Source organism: Sprattus sprattus (assembly GCF_963457725.1).
Source record: "Sprattus sprattus genome assembly, chromosome: 3".
Lineage (NCBI taxonomy): Eukaryota > Metazoa > Chordata > Actinopteri > Clupeiformes > Clupeidae > Sprattus > Sprattus sprattus.
The window spans coordinates 26,295,420-26,322,317 of record NC_137922.1 but is presented as its reverse complement, the minus strand read 5'-3'; the positions used below and the strand labels follow the sequence as shown (position 1 = coordinate 26,322,317).

At 43.7% G+C, this 26,898-nt stretch overlaps 3 protein-coding genes across 6 annotated transcripts; 2 read left to right on the top strand and 1 right to left on the bottom strand.

The window, feature by feature from the left end:
* Window positions 1–1,495: 1,495 nt before the first annotated feature.
* lnpk (lunapark, ER junction formation factor) lies at window positions 1,496–11,872 on the bottom strand. Of its 4 annotated transcripts, none has more exons than XM_080835107.1 (14): window positions 11,787–11,872; window positions 11,227–11,320; window positions 11,065–11,106; window positions 9,854–10,041; window positions 9,390–9,448; window positions 9,205–9,245; window positions 8,566–8,649; window positions 8,343–8,388; window positions 8,010–8,213; window positions 6,373–6,481; window positions 5,878–5,948; window positions 4,404–4,568; window positions 3,944–3,963; window positions 1,496–2,579 (listed from the first exon to the last, which is right to left on the bottom strand). In XM_080835107.1, the coding sequence occupies exons 2-14, from the start codon at window positions 11,251–11,253 to the stop codon at window positions 2,511–2,513; spliced, it is 1,125 nt and encodes a 374-aa protein (XP_080691233.1). In that variant the 5' UTR covers window positions 11,254–11,320; window positions 11,787–11,872; the 3' UTR covers window positions 1,496–2,510. The 4 variants fall into 4 exon arrangements, with proteins under 4 accessions (XP_080691233.1, XP_080691230.1, XP_080691232.1 ...); XM_080835104.1 differs by lacking the exon at window positions 3,944–3,963 and adding an exon at window positions 3,815–3,901; XM_080835106.1 differs by lacking the exon at window positions 3,944–3,963 and adding an exon at window positions 3,815–3,901 and having other exon boundaries at window positions 8,103–8,213.
* Window positions 11,873–12,165: 293 nt separating this feature from the next.
* Window positions 12,166–17,141, top strand: ptcd1 (pentatricopeptide repeat domain 1). Its single transcript, XM_080834189.1, has 8 exons — window positions 12,166–12,748; window positions 12,886–13,026; window positions 14,117–14,335; window positions 14,569–14,670; window positions 14,851–15,606; window positions 15,968–16,084; window positions 16,575–16,757; window positions 16,877–17,141. The coding sequence occupies exons 1-8, from the start codon at window positions 12,266–12,268 to the stop codon at window positions 17,060–17,062; spliced, it is 2,187 nt and encodes a 728-aa protein (XP_080690315.1). The 5' UTR covers window positions 12,166–12,265; the 3' UTR covers window positions 17,063–17,141.
* A 179-nt stretch (window positions 17,142–17,320) lies between these two features.
* Window positions 17,321–25,224, top strand: mtx2 (metaxin 2). Its single transcript, XM_080834183.1, has 10 exons — window positions 17,321–17,483; window positions 18,275–18,322; window positions 21,470–21,516; window positions 21,773–21,845; window positions 22,158–22,234; window positions 22,500–22,592; window positions 22,825–22,863; window positions 22,994–23,119; window positions 24,465–24,541; window positions 24,730–25,224. The coding sequence occupies exons 1-10, from the start codon at window positions 17,444–17,446 to the stop codon at window positions 24,929–24,931; spliced, it is 822 nt and encodes a 273-aa protein (XP_080690309.1). The 5' UTR covers window positions 17,321–17,443; the 3' UTR covers window positions 24,932–25,224.
* The last annotated feature ends 1,674 nt before the right edge of the window (window positions 25,225–26,898 follow it).

Below are 26,898 nucleotides of genomic sequence, written 5' to 3'. Positions count from 1 at the left end.
ATACCATTTACTTTTATTTGTAAAATTCATCTAATTACTTCTCAAGGTCCTCTAGCTTTCCGTTCAGTGCGCTAAAAACACCGGTGTTCGTAGAATACACAGTCCTCCTGGCTCTTTAAATGGGGAACAAACAGTGGTTCGGACCGAGCCATAAACAATCAAAGCCAAAAGGGTGCCTCAGGAGCACGGAAGGAGCATTGGTTGTTAAGAAAAAAACTATCAACAACCTTTCGCGAAACCAAAAAATTCCCGAATGTATCTTTAGATAGCTTCTTGGTTACTCTGCCAGAGGTAACAAAACATTCGATTAGATAACATTCAACTTTATTGTCATTTGCTAGAGAACAGGTATAAAGTCAATGAAGTGCCGTTATAATCAAATCAGAATAATAATAGTATTATTTAGTAGGCTAACTGATAAGTGCAGTTACGTTATAGACTACTACAGCAAAAGTGCTATACTGTATCTTAAAGTAGTGTTATTGACAGTGAAGACACACGTACATACAGATTCTATATATTAAATATTAATATATATTAAATAGCCTATGTTATACAAAGAGGTGAAGTGGACAGAGTTGGGAAGGTTAGTGTAGGTCTATATACAAGGGTTGTATGTACAGTGTAGACAAAATATGTGCAGTTGGTTGTATGTATAAAATAGTAGTAATAATAGTATATAAATAATAGTGATCTGAACAATGTGAGAGTTTCAGCCTGTGCAGACGGCAAATATACTGTACAAGGGCTGGTAAGAAACAACATTTCTTCTTGAGTTATTCTAACAAGGTACAATAAACAGATATACAAATGTCGATGCTTGTAAATAAATTATGAATTAATATTGACATTATTTGGACGGTGCGAGCAGTCTGGTCTGTGGTACAAACTATAGACTTGTCCCATCAAGATTTTCTCCATGAGTTGTATCTAATGTCCTGTAGGGGGCGCTGTCATATTACAATAGTGCACAGGTGTACATTAACTGAAATACTGTAACCAAATGACTGTGCGTGATGTCCCTTAGATATGACCACGGTCTATACTGTCGAAGTATCATCATTTCCATTTTAATACTTTTCAGTCATATAGGACATTTGTGATTGAAATCTCTCCCATTTCCTCTATGAATCAGCAGCTGCTGTGACCATTTACCGAAGTGGAGAGTATTTCACGTGCCATCTGACATTGTAGCAGACCAGTTGTCCTTCCATGTTCATCACACAGTAATCTGAGTTCATAAAGCCACGTCACGGACAGTCACATGAGGAACTGTAAGACTGCACTGATCAGCCTACAGGGTTCATGTAACGTCCTTGTTTATGTTTATTAATTCTCATCAAAGGTTTTTAACTAAAGCAGTGGACATACAGACCGGTGTACGTTTACCAGGAATCGATGTTTGTCTTGTTAGCATTCTGCTCCACCAACTGAACTGAATTAAATTATGCTTTGAGAGACTGTTAATCACAACACATACTTTTGTGAAGTTAAAAAGTTTATTGGCCATTTACTGTGCAATGCCATGCATAAACACTCAGAAAACGCTGGCATGTCAACATGTGGCATCCAGAATGCGAAACGTTGCAAACCACCAGTACGACCGCATACCACAGCGCAAAGCCAAATTAATAACTTATCACATCATTATAGTGCATATTTTCTAAAATAACACTGGACAGAAGCACTGTAGAAACAAGTAGTGACAGCATCCTGCACTTAAAAGCTAAAATCGGTTCTTTTAAAACAGATAGAACTGTCATAGGCGTGAAACAAATCAGAAACACAGACTGTCAATCATCACACATATGGAGCTGCAAGTCTTAAAAGATGCATGTTGAGTTCTGCTGCACTAATACATGAGTGGTCTAGAGTTTTCTAACTCTGTAATGAATGTAATAATATCTCTTACTGTCTCAATAACTGACCGAACATGTTCCTGCTCAGAAAAAAAGGCACGAAAACTCCATTTTAAACAGAGGCAGAGCAATTTGAGAATTGTGAACAATTTAAAATAAAACACTTTCCTAATAAATAAATATGATGGCAAACCATAACAACATTGGCAAATACTCATTGATTGAAAAACAAACAAACAGTGCAAACTGGCTTTTTTTGATCACCCAAAGTACTAAGAGCCTTATTGGCTTAAACTTAAACTAGGCCAATCCCATGCTAGTCCCAGGCCTATGCAGTGCAAGTGAAAGGAAACTTCAAATAATTATGTAAACATGAGGAAACCAAAAGGAGTAAAACCCTGTCGTCTTTTACCACATCAACAAATCTTATCTGTAAAATAACCTTATCTGTAAAATAATCTGCCAGAGCGCACACACGTCCATCTGAGAAAATGACTGCCATGATTTTTAAAAACCCAATCAACTGACATCACTCTGACTCCTCCTCTTCCTGCCTCCTGCTCCTTGGCCCACCCCCTTCACTGTCTTCCTGTGGCGTGGGGGAGGGGCTACGTCGTGAGAGTGGAACGTCTGACTCCTCCTCTTCCTCCATCACTTCCTGAGTGGACGGCGCCTCATCCGTATCGTGCTGGTCGGAGGGCATTTGGACCTCTGGCTCTCCTGTAAAACAAAACGTCTCTTTAGTTCCAAACACAGAGGTGGGTCTCCCAGTCACCCGTGCTACTGAAGTGCAGGGACGTGCACAGGAGTGGGCTAAGGTTGCTCGGGCAACTGCCAGTTTGCCCTCCTCACCTGAAGTTGCCCCTCCGAAGGAAATATATATATTTGCGATCAGGGGACTGGGGGGGTGGCAGCAACGGTTAGTGAGTTTAAAATGATATTGGCAAAATTTGCGATCAGATGACGGGGGCGTGGCAGCGGCGGTTAGTGAGAGTTTAAAATTATATTGGCAACATTTGTGATCAGATGACGGGGGCGTGGCAGCAGCTGTGACAAAAAAATGTTGCCCCTTTTTTCCCCAGGGCAGAGCAACTGCCCTTCAAAATTCCTGTGCACGTCCCTGCTGAAGTGTATGATAGGGTCAGGACTGCGGAGAGGGCAGTCTGTGTGAGTCACAAACGTAGTCAGTGATCAGGTAGCCATTCCACACCAGATTATACAATAATAACAAGCACACCCAATCTGATTAGCAGGAAACAATTACCCAAAGCCAAACTGCCAGGACCTTTTAAATTACGCAAGCATATGGCACTTGGAGCATCTTTGTGCATATGTTTGTGGAAACGGGAATAGATCATCAGGTCTTATTTCCAGTCAAGCATGCAGCACTGCTCATTTTTTTTGAGAGTTTATGAATTCAGTTATGTTTCACAGAAAAAAAAAAGAAAAGGACTGATTGACAACATTTGGGAACCAATGTACTGGTTGGGGTCTTTGGTAAACAGTATGATTAATGGAGACTACATGTCACTCCGACACCAGACAGAGACAAAACCAGCTCAATGTTAACCTTGTCAACACACAACATAAACACTCTTCAGCCATGGAAGCTCAAACAGCATAAACACACACACACACAACTCATTCAGGAAAGGACGAATGTCAGGACTGATTTCTGGGGGAAATATGATTGTACATTTAACAGTGAATGAAAACTGTATTGTGAAAGAGGTTACTTAATTAAGATGTAGGTGAAAAGGAAAGGAATTTGTTTTGATCAAACAATGCTTAAATAAAGGAAAAAAGAAGTAATGTATCCTTCGTGTTTGGTATGCATGTAGGTGTGAGTGTGTGGTCAACTATATTTGAAAGGGTGTCTAATTGTGGTGTGCATGAGTGTACCTGTAAGTACAGTATGTGTGTGTGTGTGTGTGTGTGTGTGTGTTCCAGGAGACCTGTGTTTGGGGCTCTGCTGAAACTGTGTACTTTACTCCATGGAGCAGCAGCTGAAGACGCAACACCTCCTGTACCTCCTATCATCTCTACAACACACACACAAAAGCACACACACATCAACACAGTACCGTTTCTCTTTCTTGACCCTCTGGAACAGAGAAGGGGACATGCTCTCAAGTGTAGATTAACACACATACAACAAATAAACTACAACTTAAGGACAAACAGAAAGCTAGTGAAAATGACAACATTTAAAATGATGATGTTTAGAGGTCCCATGAGGTACAGAGGGATGAATGATCACAGATGAATGAATGAATGAATGAATGAATGAATGACCATGGTGACAGAATCCAAGCTCAGAGTGGCCACTGGAACTGCACACCATTGTTATGCCCAGATCACTAATCTAATCTGTTTACTAATCTGTTTATTTATTGTATGACTGTGCGTCTACAGCACAGCGAAAGGGCCCAGTGAGTTGAGAGAACCTGTAATATCTTGACGTGAACACAAGAACTAGCTTCCTGTGTCTAAGTGATGCCACAGCCGACATGGCCCAGGTGCCACCTTCAGCAAGATGCCCACCTGTGCCCGCGTCGCTGTCCTCTGCGCTGTCGCGCGCCTCCGAGGATTCTGGGGCAGGAGAGCCCGAGCGCAGGCGTCTCTCGAAGCTGAACTCTGGGAGTCGGGGCGCCTGGGGGCGGGTCTTGCGTGCTGGGTTCAGGAAGTAGCAATAGGCACACCTGTATGCTGGAGGAGACAGAAACATATCACTCATCTCCACCCAGAGACTAATGTAGCATTATAAACATATTTACATTATAGATTATATAATACCATTATAACCATGTCACTCATCTCCACCCGCAACATGATGTGCAGCTTTGTGTTAGTTTGAGAGGCATGTTAAGGATGATGCCAGTGTGCATGTATCTGAGTGTGTGTTTCACTGCAGGAGTGAGTGAGTGAGTGTATGTCTGTACGTGAGAGTGTGTTTGTGCAATTCTACAGGAGATAGATGAGAGGCAAAACATGTGTAAGATGTTTGAGTCTGTGTGTCTGTGTGTCTGTGTGTCTGTGTGTCTGTGTGTCTGTGTGTCTGTGTGTCTGTGTGTCTGTGTGTCTGTGTGTCTGTGTGTCTGTGTGTCTGTGTGTCTGTGAGAGAGTTTGTCCTTCAGTAACACAAAGGAACAGAGCAGAAGTTAGCATTACAATGTCCCGTGTGGCGTACATATCTGCAGACTGCCTAGAATATAGTAGATCAAAGTGAATGAAACTGATGAGCATGTCGCCTGTGTGTGTGTGTGTGTGTGTGTGTGTGTGTGTGTGTGTGTGTGTGTGTGTGTGTGTGTGTGTGTGTGTGTAATAATACCATTATAACCATGTCACTCATCTCCACCCGCAACATGATGTGCAGCTTTGTGTTAGTTTGAGAGGCATGTTAAGGATGATGCCAGTGTGCATGTATCTGAGTGTGTGGTTCACTGCAGGAGTGAGTGAGTGAGTATGTCTGTACGTGAGAGTGTGTTTGTGCAATTCTACAGGAGATAGATGAGAGGCAAAACATGTGTAAGCTGTTTGTGCCTGTGTGCCTGTGTGCCTGTGTGCCTGTGTGCCTGTGTGCCTGTGTGCCTGTGTGCCTGTGTGCCTGTGTGTGTGTGTGTGTGTGCCTGTGTGTGTGTGTGTGTGAGAGTTTGTCCTTCAACAACACAAAGGAACAGAGCAGAAGTTAGCATTACAATGTGTCTGTGTGGCGTACATATCTGCAGACTGCCTAGAGAATAGTAGATCAAAGTGAATGAAACTGATGAGCATGTCGCCTGTGTGTGTGTGTGTGTGTGTGTGTGTGAGAGAGTTTATGTACTTCAACAAGACACAGGAACAGAGCAGAAGTTAGCATTACAATGTGTCTGTGTGCCATACATATCTGCAGACTGCCTAGAAAATAGTAGATAAAAATGAATGAAACTGATGACCATTTCGCCTGTGTCTGTGTGTGTGTCTGTGTGTGTGTGTGTGTGTGTGTGTGTGCGCGCGTTATGGGCCGAATGGGTCTCACCGATAAACTCATACTCCTCCTTGAGGGCCATGCCATTATGGGAGAAACACTGCTGGCAGATGAGAGCATATCTGAGGAGGAGCGGAATGAGAGGAGTCAGGGAGAGGAGAGTAGGGGAGGGGAGACAGACAAGAGCAGACGGGTGCAAAGGAATGATGGGTTAGAAACAAGCTGTTAAACCACCCAGGGAAAAACACTTGAGCTTGATACAGGAGTCTGACATTGAGGTCGAATTAGATCACATCATTATTAGTATTTCACTGCTTCAGAGAAACATCATCCAATATTAAGAACACACTCCTTTAAGGGGGAGGAGGAAAATTATATTAAGACACGACTTAGAACCCAGATGCTGTTCGGTGTCTGACCAGTGCTGTTTCATTTGTGTGCCTTACACGCCTGAAGTATACAACAGTCATGAGTAAGTATACGCCTGAAGTATACGACAGTCTTCCTGTCCTGGTAAACCACAGAGTAAATGTGTGAAATGCCCACCTGTTCTGAGGTCCGTCTCCCACCAGGTACTCAATGACACGGTCCACTGGCCCCCTCTCCCTGGGCAGAACGGGACGTACCAACTGAGGACCCGGGGGCTGTTGGCCAACTGTCATGCACAAGCACACACACATGCAGACACACACACACACGCACACACATCTCTATTAAACACTATTTAAACAGAATGAAAGGACTGCCACTTCATGCCTCATCAAAACCATTCCACACACACATACATACACAACGATAATCACAGAGACACAGAGACACACACACACACACACACACACACACACACCACACACACACACACACACACATAAAATCACAGAGACACCGACACACACACAGAGACACACACACAACCATAATCACAGAGAGACACACACACACACACACACACACACAACCATAATCACAGACACACCCACACAGACACAGACTGTCACACACACACTGACACACATAATCACAGAGACAGTAGTGGCTTGCGAGACTGCCTTTGAGTCTACTGAAAAGGGGGACCTTTTAAGAGAGCCTGAAACGTAAAGTCTTTCTGGAGAGACTCAACTCAGCTCCTGCCTTCAGCAGTGGGATATCTAGTGTGTTACGCTTCACAAGAATGCATCAGATCCCGTATAAGCGGCTTGGTGGACTAAGTCCCATGCCTACATGTGTGTGACAAAGAGAGGCCTTTTCACCCCACCACATGATCCATACGCTGCTAAACTTCACTGAGAGTCAGATACCTCTGTGTCAGTTAGGGGGAAGGGGACTGAATACTGCCAGTAACACCAATACTTGTTGTTGGTATTTAATAATCTGTTACTCCTAATGACTACCACCACGTTTCAGAACTGAACTGTTTGGTACAGGGAGGTCTGTTATAGTGAGGGGCTGAGGTAACAGCATTAGAAGTGACGTGTGCAATGGCAGAACTAAACAACTGATCAACCCCAGTGACGATTGCAATGGCAGATTTGGAGAACAGATCAGGAACAGGAACCTGCCATTGACCATCACTAGTAGAAGTGCACCTTCCTGGATGGTCATTGACTATCACTAGAAGTGATAGTGAGACGGGCCATTGACTATCACTAGTAATGATCTTGACTCTCCATTGATCCATATCCACTGACTATCACTAGTATTGATGGTGAGATGGGCCACTGACTATCACTAGTAGAAGTGCTGCTTCCTGACATAATGGCAAATTTAGGAGCAGCGGTTTGAGACAGTGGGCGTGGCAGAGCTGCTGAGTGGGCGTGGCATAGCTGCTGCGTGGGCGTGGCGGAGCTTCTGAGTGGGTGTGGTGGAGCTGCTGAATGGGCGTGGCAGAGCTTCTGAGCCCTGGCACCGCACCACTGGCAGTGCCCCCTAGTGTCCGTGTGAGGGGCTGCCCTGCGTGAGCGGGAGGCTAACCTGGCCCCCTGGTGGCCGTGTGAGGGGCTGCCCTGCGAGAGCGGGAGGCTAACCTGGCCCCCTGGTGGCCGTGTGAGGGGCTGCCCTGCGTGAGCGGGAGGCTAACCTGGCCCCCTGGTGGCCGTGTGAGGGGCTGCCCTGCGTGAGCGGGAGGCTAACCTGGCCCCCTGGTGGCCGTGTGAGGGGCTGCCCTGCGTGAGCGGGAGGCTAACCTGGCCCCATGTGTGGACTGTAGGGGGTGGGGCTCCTCCTCATGGGGGTGTGCAGGGGGGTGGCAGCACTCGCGCCCGTCTCTGGGGGCCCACCTGGGGCAGCGCGGGGCATCATGGGCGTCCCCGCAGGCGTGGCACCCGGGTGTGGGCCTGGCGGTTGCCCGGGCACTGGCGTCCCCATGGGAACAATACGCCGACGAAGATCTGGAGAAGGAGGAGGGGATGAGAGAGAGAGATGTTAAGTATGACCAAGTAAAAAGCAATGAATTTTTGATATTGATGAAATGATGACTGGCAAAATGTCTGGACCAACTGCCCTACGTGGCCACTGACCTGGTCTGGGCGTCATATGAGATCCTGAGGGAGTGGATTCTGCCTCCTGAGGAGGTCAAACAGAGCGATTTCACACAACAAACCGGGACTTATTATTAAACCGGGACTTATTATTAAACAGGGACTTATTACTAAACAGGGACTTATTACTAAACAGGGACTTATTTCTCAGCCGTCCTTCATATTGAAAGTCTCCCCAAAGTTTTGAACCGAGCCAACTCACCATTTTCTTCTTGGAGTCTGGATCAAATCTCTCCAAGATCAGTTTGGCATTTTTGTAAGTCTCGTTCTCCATAACCTCTTCCAACTGAACAACAGGAAATAAAATCTGAACATTCATATACAATAAGAAATACACTTCTCTATATAATATATATACTTATTCAAAGGTTGGCTTAAGAGTCACATATATCTATATACAGTACACATACACATTTACAAAGACCAGAAGTGTATGTTATCATGTATGAATGCATATGTCTGTGTGTGTGTGTGTGTCCTGTGGTTTGCTAAGTCAGCCTGGCCATACCTCACTAAAATGAGGTCACAGAGTGAGTGAGGTATGGCGATGGAGTGAGTGAGGTAGAGATGAGAGAGAGAGAGAGAGAGAAGAGGAGAGAGGAGAGAGAGAGAGAAAGAGAAAGAGAGAGATGAGGTAGAGCGAGGGAGAGATGAGGGAGTTCACGGCTAACAGAAGTAGGGCATCATGAGGATGAGCTCAAGGTAGCAGCATCAGACAAAGGGCTACTTTTAGCTGCAGGTTAAAGCAAAAGCAACCATGGAGAGTGTGCTTGGACACACACACACACACACACACACACACACACAAACGGAGAGTGTGCTGGGAGAGACAGTCACTTACGATCTTCTTCTTCTCTACTTTCAAGTCTTCTAGTTTGTCATCTGGAAGAAAGAAGCACAGAAGACTTGATTATTATTATTATTATTATTATTATTATTGCTATTTCAGGTGCTTCTTAAAGTGCTTTTAAGGGACTGAGAATCTTATCAAGGATAGACATGAGATTTTTAAGGAAAAGGACTCACTGTTTCTCTCTGTTCGCTTGGAAAACAGGAAGATCAGGAGTTTCCTCACAAACCACACTCTAGAGTGGGAAGAAAACACAGCATTCAAGTTTAATTTATGAAATTACCAAGAAAAGAATGAATGTCTTCCAAGTGTCAACAATGTCTGCAATGAATGCAAAAACATCTAGCCCAGTTCCTAGCTCCATATTCACAAGATTCATAACTGTCTATTGATTGACTGATAGATCTATATCAATCTATTGATTGACTGATTGATCCACAACGATCTATTGATTGACTGATTGATTCATACCGATTGAGAAACAAGTACAGAACTCCTTGAAGGAGTCCTAAGTTTTGTCAGGGACTGAAAAATATATCAGCCATTGGAATAAGACAGAGACATAGGGTATATAGTATACACCACGCGCACGCGCACACGCACACGCACACGCACTCGCACACGCACACGGCATACTCACAGCATGGGGAAGGCCAGCAACGGCAGTGCCATGACGATACGAGCGCCCCACTCGTCGGGCATGTAGCAGAAGTACACGCAGAAGCAGACGAACAGGTAGAGCACCGACGAGTAGAAGAGCAGGCGCCCCACCCAGAGCTTCTGCAGACGTTGGTTCTTCGCCCGGAACTCCTCCAGGTCCTTAATATCCTGCAACACAGAAGACAGACAGGTCTGTGTGTGTGTGTCACTGGTAATGTGTTGTGAGGTGTGTGTGTGTGTGTGTGTGTACTCCTCCAGGTCCTTAATATCCTGCAACACAAAAGACAGGTGTGTGTGTGTGTGTGTGTGTCACTGGTAATGTGTTTTGAGGTGTGTGTGTGTGTGTGTGTGTGTGTGTGTGTGTGTGTGAACTCCTCCAGGTCCTTAATATCCTGCAACACAGAAGACAGGTGTGTGTGTGTGTGTGTGTGTGTGTGTGTGTGTGTGTGTGTGTCACTGGTAATGTGTTGTTAGGGTGTGTGTGTGTGTGTGTGTGTGTGTGTGTGGGTTCTTTCGCCCGGAACTCCTCCAGGTCCTTAATATCCTGCAACAGCAGACAGGCAGGCAGGCAGGCAGGCAGGCAGGCCATGCATATGTACATATGAATGCCACAGTAACACTCCATGCAGCACTGCCACAGAGGATACTAGACTTGCATGTAAAGAGCACAATGTTTTGTATAAAGCCACGAATAGAACACTGTGGTGGCGGCATTAAGGCATCCGTCACAAATGATTGGTGACCGTAGTTCTTTATGCTGAGAAATAGTCAGGTAAGAGTGAACTCTGCTCATCACAGATAGAAAATCAATAATGCTGTGAACTAGTAACCGCAGGTGGCTTAAGCGATCAGAGGACCTTTGGTAACGAGACACAGGAGGTTCTGGCCCACATCCGATATGAGTCAGCACTACAGATGGCAGTTGGAAAGGCAGTTGGAAAGGCAGCCCTGCTCTGAAGGTGTAGAGCCAGAGCTCTCAGTGAGTGACTAAAGAAGGCCCTTTAAGGTCAGCCAAAATTCTTCACAGACAGACATGTGCACCTGTCAGTCCCACAGAGACAGAAAGAGTCAGAGGGAATAAGATTGATAAATACATAATGAATATGTAGGAAAGACAGTCTGAGTGGGTCAGGGGAAGAAAGAGTTACAAAGACAGGCAGCTTTGGTGAAATGCCATTTTGAAATGCCTACCTTGTCCAGGTTTTCTAAGACCTCCACCGTGGAAGGCTTTGCCTGATAAGGATATGTAAGTGTTAGTGTCGTCATATTGTGCATATATATTTCACAACTGAGGCACACCATGAATGCTGAAAGTTCACACCATTTAGTCTCAACACAAGAATGAACTAGTACCTTCCATCGTGACAGAACAGCTCCCATTGCTAAACACCTATCCTGCCTCTGAAGACCACTTCTTTGTCCAGGAGAAACAGAGTGAAATCCTCACCTGAAAATACGAATATGCTTATAACAACGCATGCGCTTCTGTTAAGGAACACACAATCAACCTGAACAATGAGATACAGGACGGGGTCAATGTCGAGTATTAGCAAGTTAGGGCAAGCCACTTAACCTAGCAAACAATTGAAAACGTCATAGCTAACAATAGTAACAGCTGATTCAATCACTTTGCCTCCGCTAATTATATCTCTGCAAAGACTGGCAACACCACGTTTTAGATCAATTGCCAGCCAACTTCACTGTACCAGTTCACTACTAGCTTACGTTACAGTGAGTTGTCAGGCATCAACAACTAACGATACACTATGTTGGTAGACGGCTGGCTCGCTAACATTATCAGAAGGCGTTCGTTAGCTCCCTACTATACCTTCAGAAGTCTATATACAATCTTAAAATGACGCTAATTCACATCTAAAAAACATCTGAGATTAACACATCACAAATTCAGCTACCCTTTGTTCAATTCAGATCCACACGAGTTCACCAATGCCAGTCCTTCCTAGCGCACTCTCTATACAGTTTTCCTTCAAAAGCAGAGACTCTACATTTGACGAGATTTCCTCCCCGGAAGATGACGTCTATTTTCCGGAAGCTTACAAAAAGCAATAGATTGCAGAACGTTGTTTGTCAGTGCGTAAACATATATCATATTTACAGAGAGTATACCATTTTATATGGTAGGGTGTGCAAATTGGTGTTTTAACACGAGACATTCTCGTACCACAAGAAAGAAAGACGTCGGAAGTTATAACCGATGACATTATGTGTGAATCAGTAATTGATTCGGTATGTCTTGACATGCATCATGTTGAGGTCAGGGAAAGCATCTGTCCCCACGAGTAGCGTTGACTTTAGTTGTCTGCAGTGTTTACAAGCTGAAATGGGTTCTGTGTGTGATTTAATATTATAATTGTACAGTACGTCCTTCACAATGTTTAGGTTTTTATCCCATCCGTTTGTTAGGGCAGGATTTAGCATCGCGAACCACAATGTTAGGCACTTCTCTGTATTCAGGTTCAGTGTCACAACCCCATTGCGATCAGTGCCTAGATCTAATTCATTGTGTTTGGGTACTACATGTCCAGTACAGTTCAAACAAACAGACGAACAACGGAGACAGTTTGCCGAATCAGTACAGCCAACGTTCCGTCGAAAGTCGCGGCATGGAACCGATGCGAGCGTGTCCTCTACGAGCCCTGAGCGCGACACTGAGCCCTCTCGTGCTTTTGGTGAGTACGCGCCCGAGTACGCCAACAGAACGAGATTCAACAAGTCCTCACCCCAGTACTTGGACCTGCAGTACAATGAGGGAGAGGAAGTAAAGCAGCGGCTTAAATTTAAATCTAGGACGGGACGGAGAAACACACCATACTGGTATTTTCTTCAGTTCAAGAAGCTAATCAAGCAGGACCAGGTAAAGTAGTTGTCAGCTGTTTCAGTGTGTCTGTAGGTAGAATGCTCAGTTTTTCTCTGGAGCCATTAAGGCCTATCCATTTGGCAGAAACAGAGTGTTCAAGTTGACCTTTTCATTCCTCCTGCTGTCTTGTATAGCTGCCTGAAGCGCTGCGCATGTTTGAGACGGAGATGCTGCAAGGAGAAAGACTTCAGCCCGAGGAGTACAACTACACGATCCTGATGGGAGGCTGTGGCCGGGTTGGATACATCAAGAAAGCCTTCAAGCTCTTTCATGATGTAGGATATTCTCACGTCCTCCGCTGTCTGCTCTGAAACGGAAATGCACACCGGCTAGTCCTCTCGACCAACTGCTGTTATGATCAGAATCAGAATCAGAATAGTATTTATTGCCAAGTAGGTTTACACCTACCTGGAATTTGCTCTGGTGTAGAGGTGCATACAGTGAACATACATACAATTGGTACTACACATAACATAAAACATAAAAACACACTAAGCACTTCACATGATAGAAGTACTTCAGATAAAACACAGTATTATAGGATACAATATATTAAAAAAATGTGTATAAAAAAGTAAATTAGTAGGTCAAATGCATAATGCAGGGCAGGAGTGTGAATGTGCAGTGTGCAATGTAGTGTGTGTTAACATAACACATGACAATGATGTTGCTAATGTGATGGATGTGATGTGAGAGAAGTTGTGATGTTGCTAATGTGATGGATGTGAGAGTAGTTGTGATGTTGCTAAGGTGATGGATGTGAGAGTAGTTGTGATGTTGCTAAGGTGATGGATGTGAGAGTTGTTGTGATGTTGCTAAGGTGATGGAGGTGAGAGTAGTTGTGATGTTGCTAAGGTGATGGATGTGAGAGTAGCTGTGATGTTGCTAATGTGATGGATGTGAGAGTAGTTGTGATGTTGCTAATGTGATGGATGTGAGATTAGCTGTGATGTTGCTAATGTGATGGATGTGAGATTAGCTGTGATGTTGCTAATGTGATGGATGTGAGATTAGCTGTGATGTTGCTAATGTGATGGATGTGAGAGTAGTTGTGATGTTGCTAATGTGATGGATGTGAGAGTAGTTGTGATGTTGCTAATGTGATGGAGGTGAGAGTAGCTGTGATGTTGCTAATGTGATGGAGGTGAGAGTAGCTGTGATGTTGCTAATGTGATGGATGTGAGAGTAGTTGTGATGTTGCTAATGTGATGGATGTGAGATTAGCTGTGATGTTGCTAAGGTGATGGAGGTGAGAGTAGTTGTGATGTTGCTAATGTGATGGATGTGAGATTAGCTGTGATGTTGCTAATGTGATGGATGTGAGAGTAGAGTAGTTGTGATGTATTTGTTCTATTTCCCACTCAGATGAAGAAGCGAGGCCTAGAGCCTACTGATGCCACATACACTGCCCTCTTCAACGCTTGTGCTGAGTCGCCATGGCAACGCTCAGCGCTGGAGCAGGCTCTGAAGCTGGAGCGAGAGCTGCGCCTGAAGAACATTCAGCTCAACTCCATTACCTATCATGCTCTGCTGAAGACGATGGCTCTCAGCGCTGACCTCCAAAGCAGTTTCCGCGTGTTTCGGGTATTGACCAAGGCCATGTTTTACCCTCATATGTAGACAGAATAATGAAGATGAATGAGTATCTGTCTGTAGAGGGAGGGCTAATACATGTTTTTTTTCCTCTCTCGCGCTCTGTGTGTGTGTGTGTGTGTGTGTGTGTGTGTGTGTTTGTGTGTGTGTGTGTGTGTGTGTGTGTGTGTGTGTGTGTGTGTGTGTGTGTGTGTGTGTGTGTGTGTGTGTGTGTGTGTGTGTAGGATATTCTGGAGACTGGACACCCTATCACACAAGAAACGTTTCATTACCTGCTGATGAGCTGTGTTAAAGACAAGACTGATGGCTTCCGACTTGCACTGCAGGTAACGTAAATAAATCGCTCACCTGTAGAAACAGACAAACCAATTACCAACAATCTACTCTCTCAAACCTAATAAACTGCATATGCACTTATGTAAACTACAGACACTGAATATATGTGATGACCTATAAGGCTGAATTAAGTTGGCTGAGTGCTTACAGCAGTATTACATATTTTTTAGGTTTGGCACCAGATGTTGAACTTGGGTATAAAACCGGACACCCAGAACTACAACATTTTACTGCGTGCCGCAAGGGACTGTGGGATTGGAGATGTCGCTGTGGCCTCTAAGTTACTTTTGAAAACTAAAAATGACCCCCCTCTCACACTTGGGCCCGGGAAGAGGGACCGCAGAGCCAAAACCAAAGAGAGATCTGGCCACAAGCCCCTGGACCTTGATGCTTTTGAAAGCCAGTTGTTTGTGGATACACGCTCACAGCAGGTCAACAAAGAGAGCGTGAAGTCGACTGAAGAACTCAAACAGAACAGAACAGAAAAGATGGACTCACACACACAACATGCCCAAAGACAGAACATACCAAGGACCCCTGACTCTCAGTTTGCTCTTCAGGTTCAAGACAGCAGTACGTCCATCTGCTCACCTGGTTCATCATCAGCTCCTCCCACGCTCCCACCAAACCTCCTGGATCCAGTCACAGGACGTTCTGACGTGGTTTCCCTGGGAACGGTGAACACTGCGTCTGATAGGCTGGCACTGATTGGCAGCATGGAGGGTTTCCTTGGCAACATGGCGGAGCAGGGGCTCCAGCCCTCCTTGAAGACTCTGACTCTCCTTGGTGACGTCATGGAGCCGGGCCGGCAGGCCGTGCAGAGCCTCCTCACGGTAGCCAGTGAGAACCAGCTCAAACTCGACCGCCCCTTCTTCAACACACTGATCAGAAGGACAGCTAACGCTGGCGACCTTCAGGGGGCAAAGGTCAGATGGACACCATTATTACTCATTTGGGTCACTGTTGTTTCACTGGTGGTGGAGTTATAGTAATAATAATAATAATAACATTTTATTTATACAGCACCTTTCATGCAAAAGAGTGCAGCTCAAAGTGGTGGACTTATACCACATGATGGCATTGGAGCTTGCATTAGAAATGTTCCTAAATTTTCCTCGGGATTAATAAAGTATCCATCTATCTATCTGTACTTTAACCCTCTTATCATAGCTGTAACGAGCTCGCTGTTCTTGTATCTCCTTTTCTCTGTCTTTATGTCTCTCTCTCTGTCTCTGTCCAATCCCTGTTTTATGTTTTTGTTTCTGTCTGTGTCATCTCTGTTCTCAGGCCATACTGGACCTGATGTCTGTTAGGAAAGTATCTCCAGACGTGCAGTCTTTCTGTAACGTGGCGCTTGCTTGCAACACAAAACACGAGGGACTACAGCTGCTCTCTGACATGGAGGTATGATGGGTGTGAGGGATGATTGGGAAATGTAGTCCGTGTCATGAATTCCTTAACTTGTTTGGATCCATAGAGGTCCCTGCTGCCCAGATATGGCAGCTGTGGTCTAAACGAAGCCTACATGAACACTTTTCCTGACAGTTGCTGGTTAGTTTACATGTCAATGACCCAGCGACAGATGAGGAGAAGGACAGATGTTTGATTCAACGGCTTATAGCGCAGCCCTGGCTATTTTTATGTTCCATATTTTGTGATGCTTGTTATGAAGCACTTGTATTTTAACAGTAAAAAATATAAACAAAGCAAGAGTACATACGTAGTAATGCCTTTATTTTTTGAATAAAAAGAATCAGTGAAATAGCCAGTAATCACCATTCATTCACTCTTACAGTGTGCCCCTAAGGTCGTTTTCATTGTTTTGTTCTCTCAAAGCATCTCTCTCTCTCTCTCTCTCTCTCATATGATGCATCTTGTGTTTGTTCCTATGCAGTCTTGTCGTATAGCACCGAACGCACACGTATACAGTGCTCTTATCAGACAAGCAAGCAGACGTCTAGACTACGTCTACCTGAAAGAGATCCTTGCATCCATGCAGGAGAAGCAGATTGCCCCGAATGAGGTCATTCTTAGACAGCTGGAGTTTGCTGCTCAGTATCCTCCTGCCTACGACAAGGTCAGTCTGACCACAGTGTACATTTTAATGTTCGCATATCTGCCTTCTCAATTTAAGCTCTCTCTTTACTTTGTTTTCCTCTTATGTTTACCTCTCAACTGACCTTTTTTCCTCTTCAGTATAAATCGAAGAATACCTATTTGGAGAAGATTGATGGTTTCCGTGGATACTACCAGGAGTGGCTACAGACAATGCCAGGACAGGAGACTCCTCATCCGTGGGAGAAGTTCCAGACCCTGGAAACTGCAACAGATGAAGACATTGGCTTAATAAATGTCCATAATGATAGAATTGGTCGTACTTAGCCTCGACCTTGTGCCTTCCAATTTGTCAATACTGTCTGATTGTAAATTATGTAAATATTTCATATTACTGGTACTGATAATAAAACTCATTTGAAACGAACGATATGCCTGGATTGTCTAGGAATAACGTTAACAACTTTCCTGAACCAACACAGACCAGACGTGATGACCTGCAGAAGGTAAAGCCTGTTTGACCGGATTACCACAATACGATTGGCTGTTCTGAACACATGCGCAGTAATCCTGAGGAAGCTATTCCATAGCATATAGCTAGCTAGGTGCATTTTGAGCATGCCCTTGTGCTCAAAGCTGTTACGACTTTGCATTGTATCATATATTTGAATTGTTCTTCTGACTTGCTTAAGAATACCCTTCATCATCATGTCCCTGGCAGCAGAGGCTTTCGTTTCGCAAATGGCAGGTAAAGCTACACGTAGGCTACTAAGAACGGGCATCCGTAGTACACGATAGCCATCGCTAGGTAGCTAGCTACGATGAGTTACTGACAGTTCAGGGCCTGAAGGTTGATTAAGCTAAAGGTCTACTATTTTGTTTATCGAGTTACAGCCAGTGAACGGAATTGCCATGTCGTTTTCTTTACAGTAATGGTGCATTCTTAATCCCCATGACATGTGTCTATGCTGGTTTGTAATTGCTCCCATTGACCAGAGCCCATCCCATTCAGTAGAAGCTGTCTGACAGCACTGGATAGAGGACGTTACAGTAACGTTAGCTGACTGGGTGTAAGCGGTCGTGATAACAAAGTTGTTCAGTCTATTCAGGAACTTTAATCAGACTGCTGCGCAATATCACCACGTCTAATACATTTAACATTTCTGAAGGTTAAACGTAAATTGAAGTGTTTATTCATTTATGTTACGTTAGCAAAAAAACGTCAAGGTCAATACCACTGAAATGTTTGGATTACTCTGCCGTTTTATGCATTGCATCTGTAAAATAACTGCTACTTTGCATATCCCTATACCACAACGTCATGCACCAGAATCTAGCATAACCTAAATCCTCTAAGGCAAAGCCGTCCTAGATGTGTGTAATAGCATGGCCCTACAGTAGGACCTATAGATCATTGCCCCGCAGTCTTTTTCTTCCCCAGTATAGCCTACGATTCACAGCTGTAGTCACGCTATGTGTGTGATGCCACGCTATGTAACTATACATACATACTCGCTAACGCATTCCTGCTTCACACAGCTGCAGAGCCCTGGCCTGAGAACGCAACGCTGTACCAGCCGCTCGGTGGTAAGTGTAGTGTATGGAGATACACATACGAATGAATTATTGTTTTATTACAGTGCATGAAATGCCCTGTATTGTTATTCCTAGGCTTCTTCTTCTTCTTCTTCTTCTTCTTCTTCTTATTACAGTGCATGAAATGCCCTGTATTGTTATTCCTAGGCTTCTTCTTCTTCTTCTTCTTATTCTTGTTACCTTTTTCTGAGATTAATTCAGCCCGAACCGCTTAACGTAGAAACTTCATTCAAACTTTGTCGCGTAGGTCTTGTAAAGGACACTTATGCTATGTATTTTTCACTTTTCTAAACGTTATACTTTTTAAGATATTAAATAAAAACGAATCTAAATTTTCCCATTGACTTACATTGGGCCATTATGACATCCTAATAGGGTCTTTAAACTGGCTTGCAACTGTGCTTCACTGACACCTGCGCCAAACCAAGGAACCTCTTCTCTGTCCCTCTCAATTTAACTGTAACTAGGAACATTAAGACACCTTCCATTCTCTACTTTTTTTCTCTCCATCTCTCCATCTTTCTCTCTATCAGAGGGATTGAGGCAGTCTACTTTCTCTCACACTCAATCTCTCTTCTTCACTCCATTTTTATCTCCTTTTTTCAATATTTTCACTCTCTTCTTTCCTTCTTCCACTCTTATTTCCTTCTTTCACTTTTCTTTCCTTTCTTCACTCTCCTTTCTTCTTTCCTTCTTTCACTCTTCTTTCCTTTTCTTCTTTCCTTCTTCAACTATTATTTCCTTCTTTCACTCTTCTTTCCTTTCTTCACTCTTCTTTCTTTTCTTCTTCCACTCTTCTTTCCTTTCTTCACTCTTCTTTCTTTTCTTCTTTCCTTCTTTCACTCTTCTTTCCTTCATCCTCTCTTCTCTCCTTTCTTCACTCTTCTATCCTTTCTTCTTTCCTTCTTCCACTCTTCTTTCCTTTCTTCTTTCCTTCTTTCACTCTTCTTTCTTTTCTTCTTCCTTTCCTAACTTTTGCATTTCATGCACTGGTATTTCCTTCAGGAAATGCATTTTCTAGTTCTTGTTACCTTTTTCTGCGATTAATTCAGCCCGAACCACTTAACGTAGAAACTTCATTCAAACTTTGTCGCGTAGGTCTTGTAAACGACACTTATGCTATGTATTTTTCACTTTTCTAAACTTTATACTTTTTAAGATATTAAAGAAAAACGAATATAAATTTCTCCCATTGACTTACATTGGGCCATTATGACATCATAATAGGGTCTTTAAACTGGCTTGCACCTGTGCTTTACTCTGCCGTGCTAAGGCAAAAGACCGTAACTTCAAGTTTGGTCAAAAATGAGTTTTTGACGTATTTGTAAAATATCAGCAGTAATTAAACAAATGTACTGATATTAAATGTACTACTAACATGCCATTATCAAATTAAAGCCAGTGACATCAGTATTTTGGTTGATTTCACGATGTATAGGCTACCGACAGTTAGCATACCAAGCTAGGTAGCATTACCATTAGAATTGCATGGCAGATATGCTAAGCTATCGGGCTATTCCCCCACCCAGTGCCTGTGGCTAGTCCGAAAAAGGTGCATCTAAATCGGGTAACTTCGCTTGGCGAGCGGGGGCATGTGGAGGGGGAAAATGGGCCTCATTCTCTATCGTTCTCTCTCTCTCTCTCTCTCACACACACACACACACACACACACACACACACACACACACACACACACACACACACCCCAATGGACTGACATAGATGTTTTATGTGTTTCATGTGACAATTCAAGTTCATTGTTTTATGTGCTTAATGTGATAATTCAATGGTGTGTGTGTGTGTGTGTGTGTGTGTGTGTGTGTGTGATAATCATTGTATTGGTAATTGTGATAAATGAAATAGTATTACTACTGATTAATTAATAGGGTCATTATTCCATTGTTATCATACCACTGAGCTTTAACATAGAAGTTACTGCCTTCTGCCTTAGTATGCTTCACTGACACCTGTGCCAAATCCAAAGAACCTCTTCTCTCTCTGTCCCTCTCAATTTAACTGTAACTAGGAACATTAAGACACAATCCATTCTCTATTTGTTTTTCTCTCCATCTCTCCATCTTTCTCTCTGTCAACTTTCTCTCACACTCAATCTCTCTTCTTCACTCCATTTTTATCTCCTTTTTTCAATATTTTCACTCTCTCTTTATCTCTTCATCCAGAGCCACTCTTGTTCACTCTTCTTTCCTTCTTCCACTCTTCTTTCCTTTCTTATTTTCTTCTTCCATTTTTCTTTCCTTCTTCCACTCTTCTTGCCTTTCTTTTTTCCTTCATCCACTCTTCTTTCCTTCTTCCACTTTTCTTTCCTTTCTTCACTCTTCTTTCCTTCTTACACTCTTCTTTCCTTTCTTCTTTCCTTCTTTCACTCTTCTTTCTTTCCTTATTTCCTTCTTCCACTCTTCTTTCCTTCCTTCACTCTTCTTTCCTTTCTTCTTTCATTATTTCACTCTTCTTTCTTTTCTTCTTTCCTTCTTCCACTCTTCTTTCCTTTCTTCACTCTTCTTTCTTTTCTTCTTTCCTTCTTTCACTCTTCTTTCCTTTCTTCTTTCCCTCTTCCACTCTTCTCTCCTTTCTTCACTCTTCTTTCCTTTTGTCTTTCCTTCTTCCACTCTTCTTGCCTTTCTTTTTTCCTTCATCCACTCTTCTTTCCTTCTTCCACTTTTCTTTCCTTTCTTCACTCTTCTTTCCTTCTTACACTCTTCTTTCCTTTCTTCTTTCCTTCTTTCACTCTTCTTTCTTTTCTTCTTCCTTTCTTAACCTTTGCATTTCATGCACTGGTATTTCCTTCAGGAAATGCATTTTCTAGTTTGGTATTAATGTGTTTACCATGACCTCTGACCTGTGTGTATAAATGCTTGCGCGCGATCCTGGAGCGCCCTCTTACTTCCTCACCACCAGTTGAACAGCACTGAGATATACATGTGATAAGCTTTGTTCCTTTTTACTGTGTTAGCAATAAAAAGCGGCAGATTCCAAAGAACCTGTTTTCGGAGTATAATACTTCATAGTAGATACACGACAGTAAGAAGTTAGAACACATAGTTGTGAAAGTCTGAGAATGAGGGAGTTTGAATTGTAAATATTTGTAAGGTAGGTGATGGCTCTATGCTTGTTTTGCAGATGAACAGATTCTTCTCTCAGACAACGCCTCTTCTCTGGCTGTCCAGGTAGGATGGAGTTCTCTCACTAACTGGAAGGATGTCAGTGATTTGCATTGTAATGTGTTTTTTGTTTTTACATACAGTCGCTGCGCTCTGATTAGATCTGTGTGTTTCTGTGTAAGGCCTACCTGAAGATGTCGCTCTGATGAGTGTGTGTTTCTGTCTTAGGCCTACCTGAAGATGTGCGCTCTGATGAGTGTGTGTTTCTGTCTTAGGCCTACCTGAAGATGTGCGCTCTGATGAGTGTGTGTTTCTGTCTTAGGCCTACCTGAAGATGTGTGCGCTGCCTGTGAGGGTGTCCTGTCGCGCAAACGCAGAGTTCATGTCCCCATCAGGTTAGCACCGCAGAGAACTAACTAAAATTGCTCTCTGTATGCTTTAATCTTCTTTTTTTTTTTTCTTTCTTTCTCTCTCTCTCTCTCTCTCTCTCTCTCTCCTGCATACATACACTCAAACTCTCACACTTGCCTGAAGGTTCTCTGATGGCCGCACACATGACTATCTCTGTGCTCTAAGACACAATTGTGTCTGTGTGTGCTGCCCTCTAATAATCCAAAGGTCCATAAACTGTTATGAGGAAAGCCTGAGCACCTCTCTAGCATGTCCTCCCTCATGCGCTGTGCTCTCCTGTCCTGTTCCTCCTGTAGGTAAGGTCCCCTTCATCCACGTGGGAAACCAGGTTGTGTCTGAGCTGGGGCCCATTGTCCAGTTTACCAAAGCTAAGGTAAGACCACACGTTTGTGTTTATCTGACCACATGTTTGTGTTCATCTGATCCGATCTGTTAGCTTCCACTGACTCCTCTCATCCTCTCCCCTCCCATCCTCTCTTCTCCTCTCCTCTCCTCTCCTCCTACCCTCTCCTCTCCTCTCCCAAACAAAAAATCCTAACTAACAACTCTTACTGAGACTGTTGTTTGTCTTGCTCCCTCTCTCTTTCTTTCTTTTGTTCTTTCTCTCTCTCTCTCTCTCTCTCTCTCTCTTTCTGTAGGGCCACTCCTTGAGTGACGGGCTGGATGACGTCCAGAGAGCTGAGATGAAGGCTTATATGGAGCTGGTGAACAACATGCTTCTCACTGCTGAGGTAAGAAACACTGTTATAACTGAACCTGCTCTGGCTACGAAATGTGAACGAGTCTGAGGTGTATTCAAAGATGCTTTCAAACTCAAAAGCATTATTTGTCAGCTGTTTCTGTTTGACTCTAAGACCACAGACCCACGTGTGTGTGTGTGTGTGTGTGTGGTTGAGTGAGTGTGTGAGTGAAGACTGACCTGACCCACGCCTGAACATGCTTGTGTTTGCGCTCCTTTCTTAGCTTTACATCCAATGGTGCGACGACTCAACTGCAGGAGAGGTAACTGTCAGGTCACCGTGCACACATAAAGCACTCCCATCATCTGTACAGCAGATCTTATTGTTCATTCACTCCGTGTGTGTGTGTTTGTGTGTGCGTGTGTGTCTGTCTGTCTGTCTGTCTGTGTCAGATTTCTCGGCCACGGTACAGCAGTCCATACTCCTGGCCTCTGAGCCACATACTGGCCTATCAGAAACAGTGGGAGGTGCGCCGGAAGATGAACGCCATCGGCTGGGCAGGAAAGAGTCTGGAGCAGGTCAGTCTTCACAGACACACACACACACACACCAGTTCAATACGCAGGGCAGGGAAGAGCCTGGAGCAGAGTCACAGCTCCTAAACTGCCAGTTCAATACGCATTCAGCTCCTAAACTACCATTTCAATACGCATTCAGCTCCTAAACTACCAGTTCAATTCGCATTCAGCTCCATACTACCAGTTCAATACGCATTCAGCTCCTAAACTACCAGTTCAATTCGCATTCAGCTCTATACTACCAGTTCAATACGCATTCAGCTCCTAAACTACCAGTTCAATACGCATTCAGCTCATGTAGTACCAGTTCAATATGCATTCATCTCATATAGTGCCAGTTCAATACTCATTCAGCTCCTAAACTACCAGTTCAATTCGCATTCAGCTCCATACTACCATTTCAATACGCATTCAGCTCCTAAACTACCAGTTCAATTCGCATTCAGCTCCATACTACCAGTTCAATACGCATTCAGCTCCTAAACTACCAGTTCAATTCGCATTCAGCTCTATACTACCAGTTCAATACGCATTCAGCTCCTAAACTACCAGTTCAATACGCATTCAGCTCATATAGTACCAGTTCAGTATGCATTCCTCTCATATAGTACCAGTTCAATATGCATTCATCTCATATAGTACCAGTTCAATATGCATTCATCTCAAATAGTACCAGTTCAATATGCATTCATCTCATATAGTACCAGTTCAATATGCATTCATCTCCTAAACTACCAGTTCAATACGCATTCAGCTCCTTAACTACCAGTTCAATACGCATTCAGCTCCTAAACTACCAGTTCAATACGCATTCAGCTCCTATACTACCAGTTCAATATGCATTCAGCTCCTAAACTATCAGTTCAATATGCATTCAGCTCCTATACTACCAGTTTAATACGTATTCAGCTCAATTAAACTCAGACCATTCCAGTTCAGTTAATTTCAATTTAGTTCATCAGGTGATATTCATTTTATGTTGGCACTGAACTGCTGAATCAAAACGTACGACTTTATTGCTGTGATTTTATTTCATACTTTCAGTTGAGTACAACCAGGTCATACTGGTTCAGTTCATTTCAGTTCAGTTCAATTCAGTTCATTGAGTTTTTATTATGTGTGTAATATAATGCAGAACTTGTTCAGTTCAATTAGGTCATTGGGTAATATAATGTGTGTAATATTATGCAGAACCAAAACTTAAATGCTTTGATGTTACAGTATTATTTGTTTAATGGTATTTTTTCCCCAATGGCTTCGAAGTAATTTTTTTTGATGGCTCATGCCATGTTGAGGGTCAGTTGATCTGTGTGTGATGTGAGGTGTGTGTTGGCGTTTTGTTTAGGTTTACGAGGATGTGAATCAGTGTTGTCAGGCACTTTCACAGAGACTCGGTACTCAGCTCTACTTCTTCAATAAACAGTAAGACACATGTCTTCCCACATACAGATATAAACATATAAGGACACACACACACACACACACACACACACACACTCTCTGATATATGACGCACTCCATATCAGGCCCAGAAGCCCTTTTGTTATTAATGGTATTGATTGGTATTAATGGTTATTGATGGGTATTGATCGTTTGTCTCTGTCTTCTAGGCCCACTGAGTTAGACGCTCTGGTGTTTGGTCACATCTTCACCATCTTGACCACTCGGTTGACCAGTGACGCGTTGGCGGAGCGTGTCAAGGGCTTCAGCAACCTGCTGTCCTTCTGCAAACGCATCGAGCAGACCTTCTTTGAAGAGGCCGACCAATCGGCAGCCTCCTCGCGCCATTCTAAAGGCCCCTCCCTCCTGTGAGGCCTGGCCTGCCTCCCAATGCTCCGAAATATCCACAACCTTTCCAGCCGCCGCCTCCTCCTCCTCCTCCTCCTTCCTCTACTCCTGCAACCACCTCCTCCTTGTTCTTCTCCTGCCTGGAATGCCATACACTGAAATCCCACAAAGACAACCATAGCGCTTTCTTGTTGTAAAAATGCTTGGATTTAAACAGATGTAATTCTTTGTTTGTTTTTCACTTGCTATGATTCCCCTCCTGTTGTATATGTAAATGGAAAGTGCCTACCATTATTAAAAGTACACATCAGCGGAAAGATCTCTTTCTATTCTCGTTCCCAAAATAGAAAATGTCTCAGCCTTGTGTTAGGTTGCTTTGGCTTCTGCCATGATAAAATAGGTCACGTCATAGACAAACAGCGCCTTCTGCTGGTACGTACTAGAACAGACATTGGCCACGGTGATGACGTTGGCCTATGGTGTGGAGGCAAGTTAAAGAAATATAACACAGCTGTCACTGTCTAAAATATTGGGATTTTATCCTATCACACGGTTTCTTCATAATATGCTATATTAATTGTTTTAACTTAAACTTTAGGGTAGGTTCGACCTTTTTAATTGATAGATGGAAACTCGACTTGATAAGAACACTTTGTCATACAACCAACATTTGGCCTAAAAGTTTTAGATTTGCAGGAGACTGGAAAAATTATAGTTGGCCGTTCCTGCCATATTCCCGCTCAGCTTTTAGTTGGAGCCTTGGAGTGTCTTTGGTTCCTCTGCGGCGGGTGCTCTGGAACCCATCAACCAACAGATAGTAAAAGTTTGAACTGTGAAGTCTCATTAATTGCCTCTGTTGCACAATGAGCACCGATGAAGCAACTAGGGGTTTTTAAATGATAGTTTGGCTATATTGCAGCAAGTTAAGCGGGCTAAGGCGGTCTCTACGCATACTTTTCTTGAAACAATCTGTTGCCCAAATGCTAGGCCTATAATTTTTATGAGTTTATTTCCTGGCGACCTCATGATTATTTTCATCTGCGATAAATTGCCTAGACATTCAGACGTATAGGCTTACTACCATCAGACATAGCAATTTACTTAAAGAAAAGGCAATAGTGGGCTACTTGGGTCGAACTGGTGTCAAAAGTTTGACTTGGTGACTCTTTTTTTCACACACAGTTAGTCGACCACTTCTAAAATTGGGTGCAGATCCCGTTAAACTGGATTCCACAGACGGGATCCGCTTCAGTCCTGCCAACCACAGATTGATCAAGCGCCTTTATGGCGAGGGTAACATTTCCCACTACGCATTCTGACAGGTACCTGACAAGAACGTCAGGCTCTCTCAACCTTTACCGAACTAGCGAGCCCCCATCTGCGCACCAAAGGGAGCCTTTCTCTCTGCTATGCGCGTCCACGAGTACGCGTGCACGGTTGGCAGCTCCACGTCGACATTCTTTGAGCAGCAGTGTGTTGCACCTCGCCAGCTCTGCACAGAAGCACCGAGGACGACCGACAAGAGCGATTCAACAGGATAAGACAAGACTACACCACGTCTGCATCGAACTCGATAGCGGCCTAGACTCGACTGAAACCACCTCGTACCTACGAATCCACGGCACGGGCTGCAGCTGGCTTCACAGCGCGCGGTCACCGGTACTACTGGAAGACAGGTACGACAGAGGTAAAAACCTACCATATGCTGCCAAATGAGAACTGTTCTCATCTCATTTCTGTCGGCTGGAAGTTGTAAGTTATTCTGTGTTAGTTGTTTCACAATAGAATTTGGTTTGTGGATGCATAGTTATCTCGTCTAATGTAGGCTATACGTATTTAGCTGAAAAGTTTGTAAAGGGCAAAGAGTTGGAATGCTGACAATCAGTGTCATATTCGGCAGACAGGGTAACATCTTTGAATTAAGTCCCAAACTACTCCATTTATAAAAGTAATAAAAGTAACTTGGAATTTCCAAGTGAACGGTTGTTTGT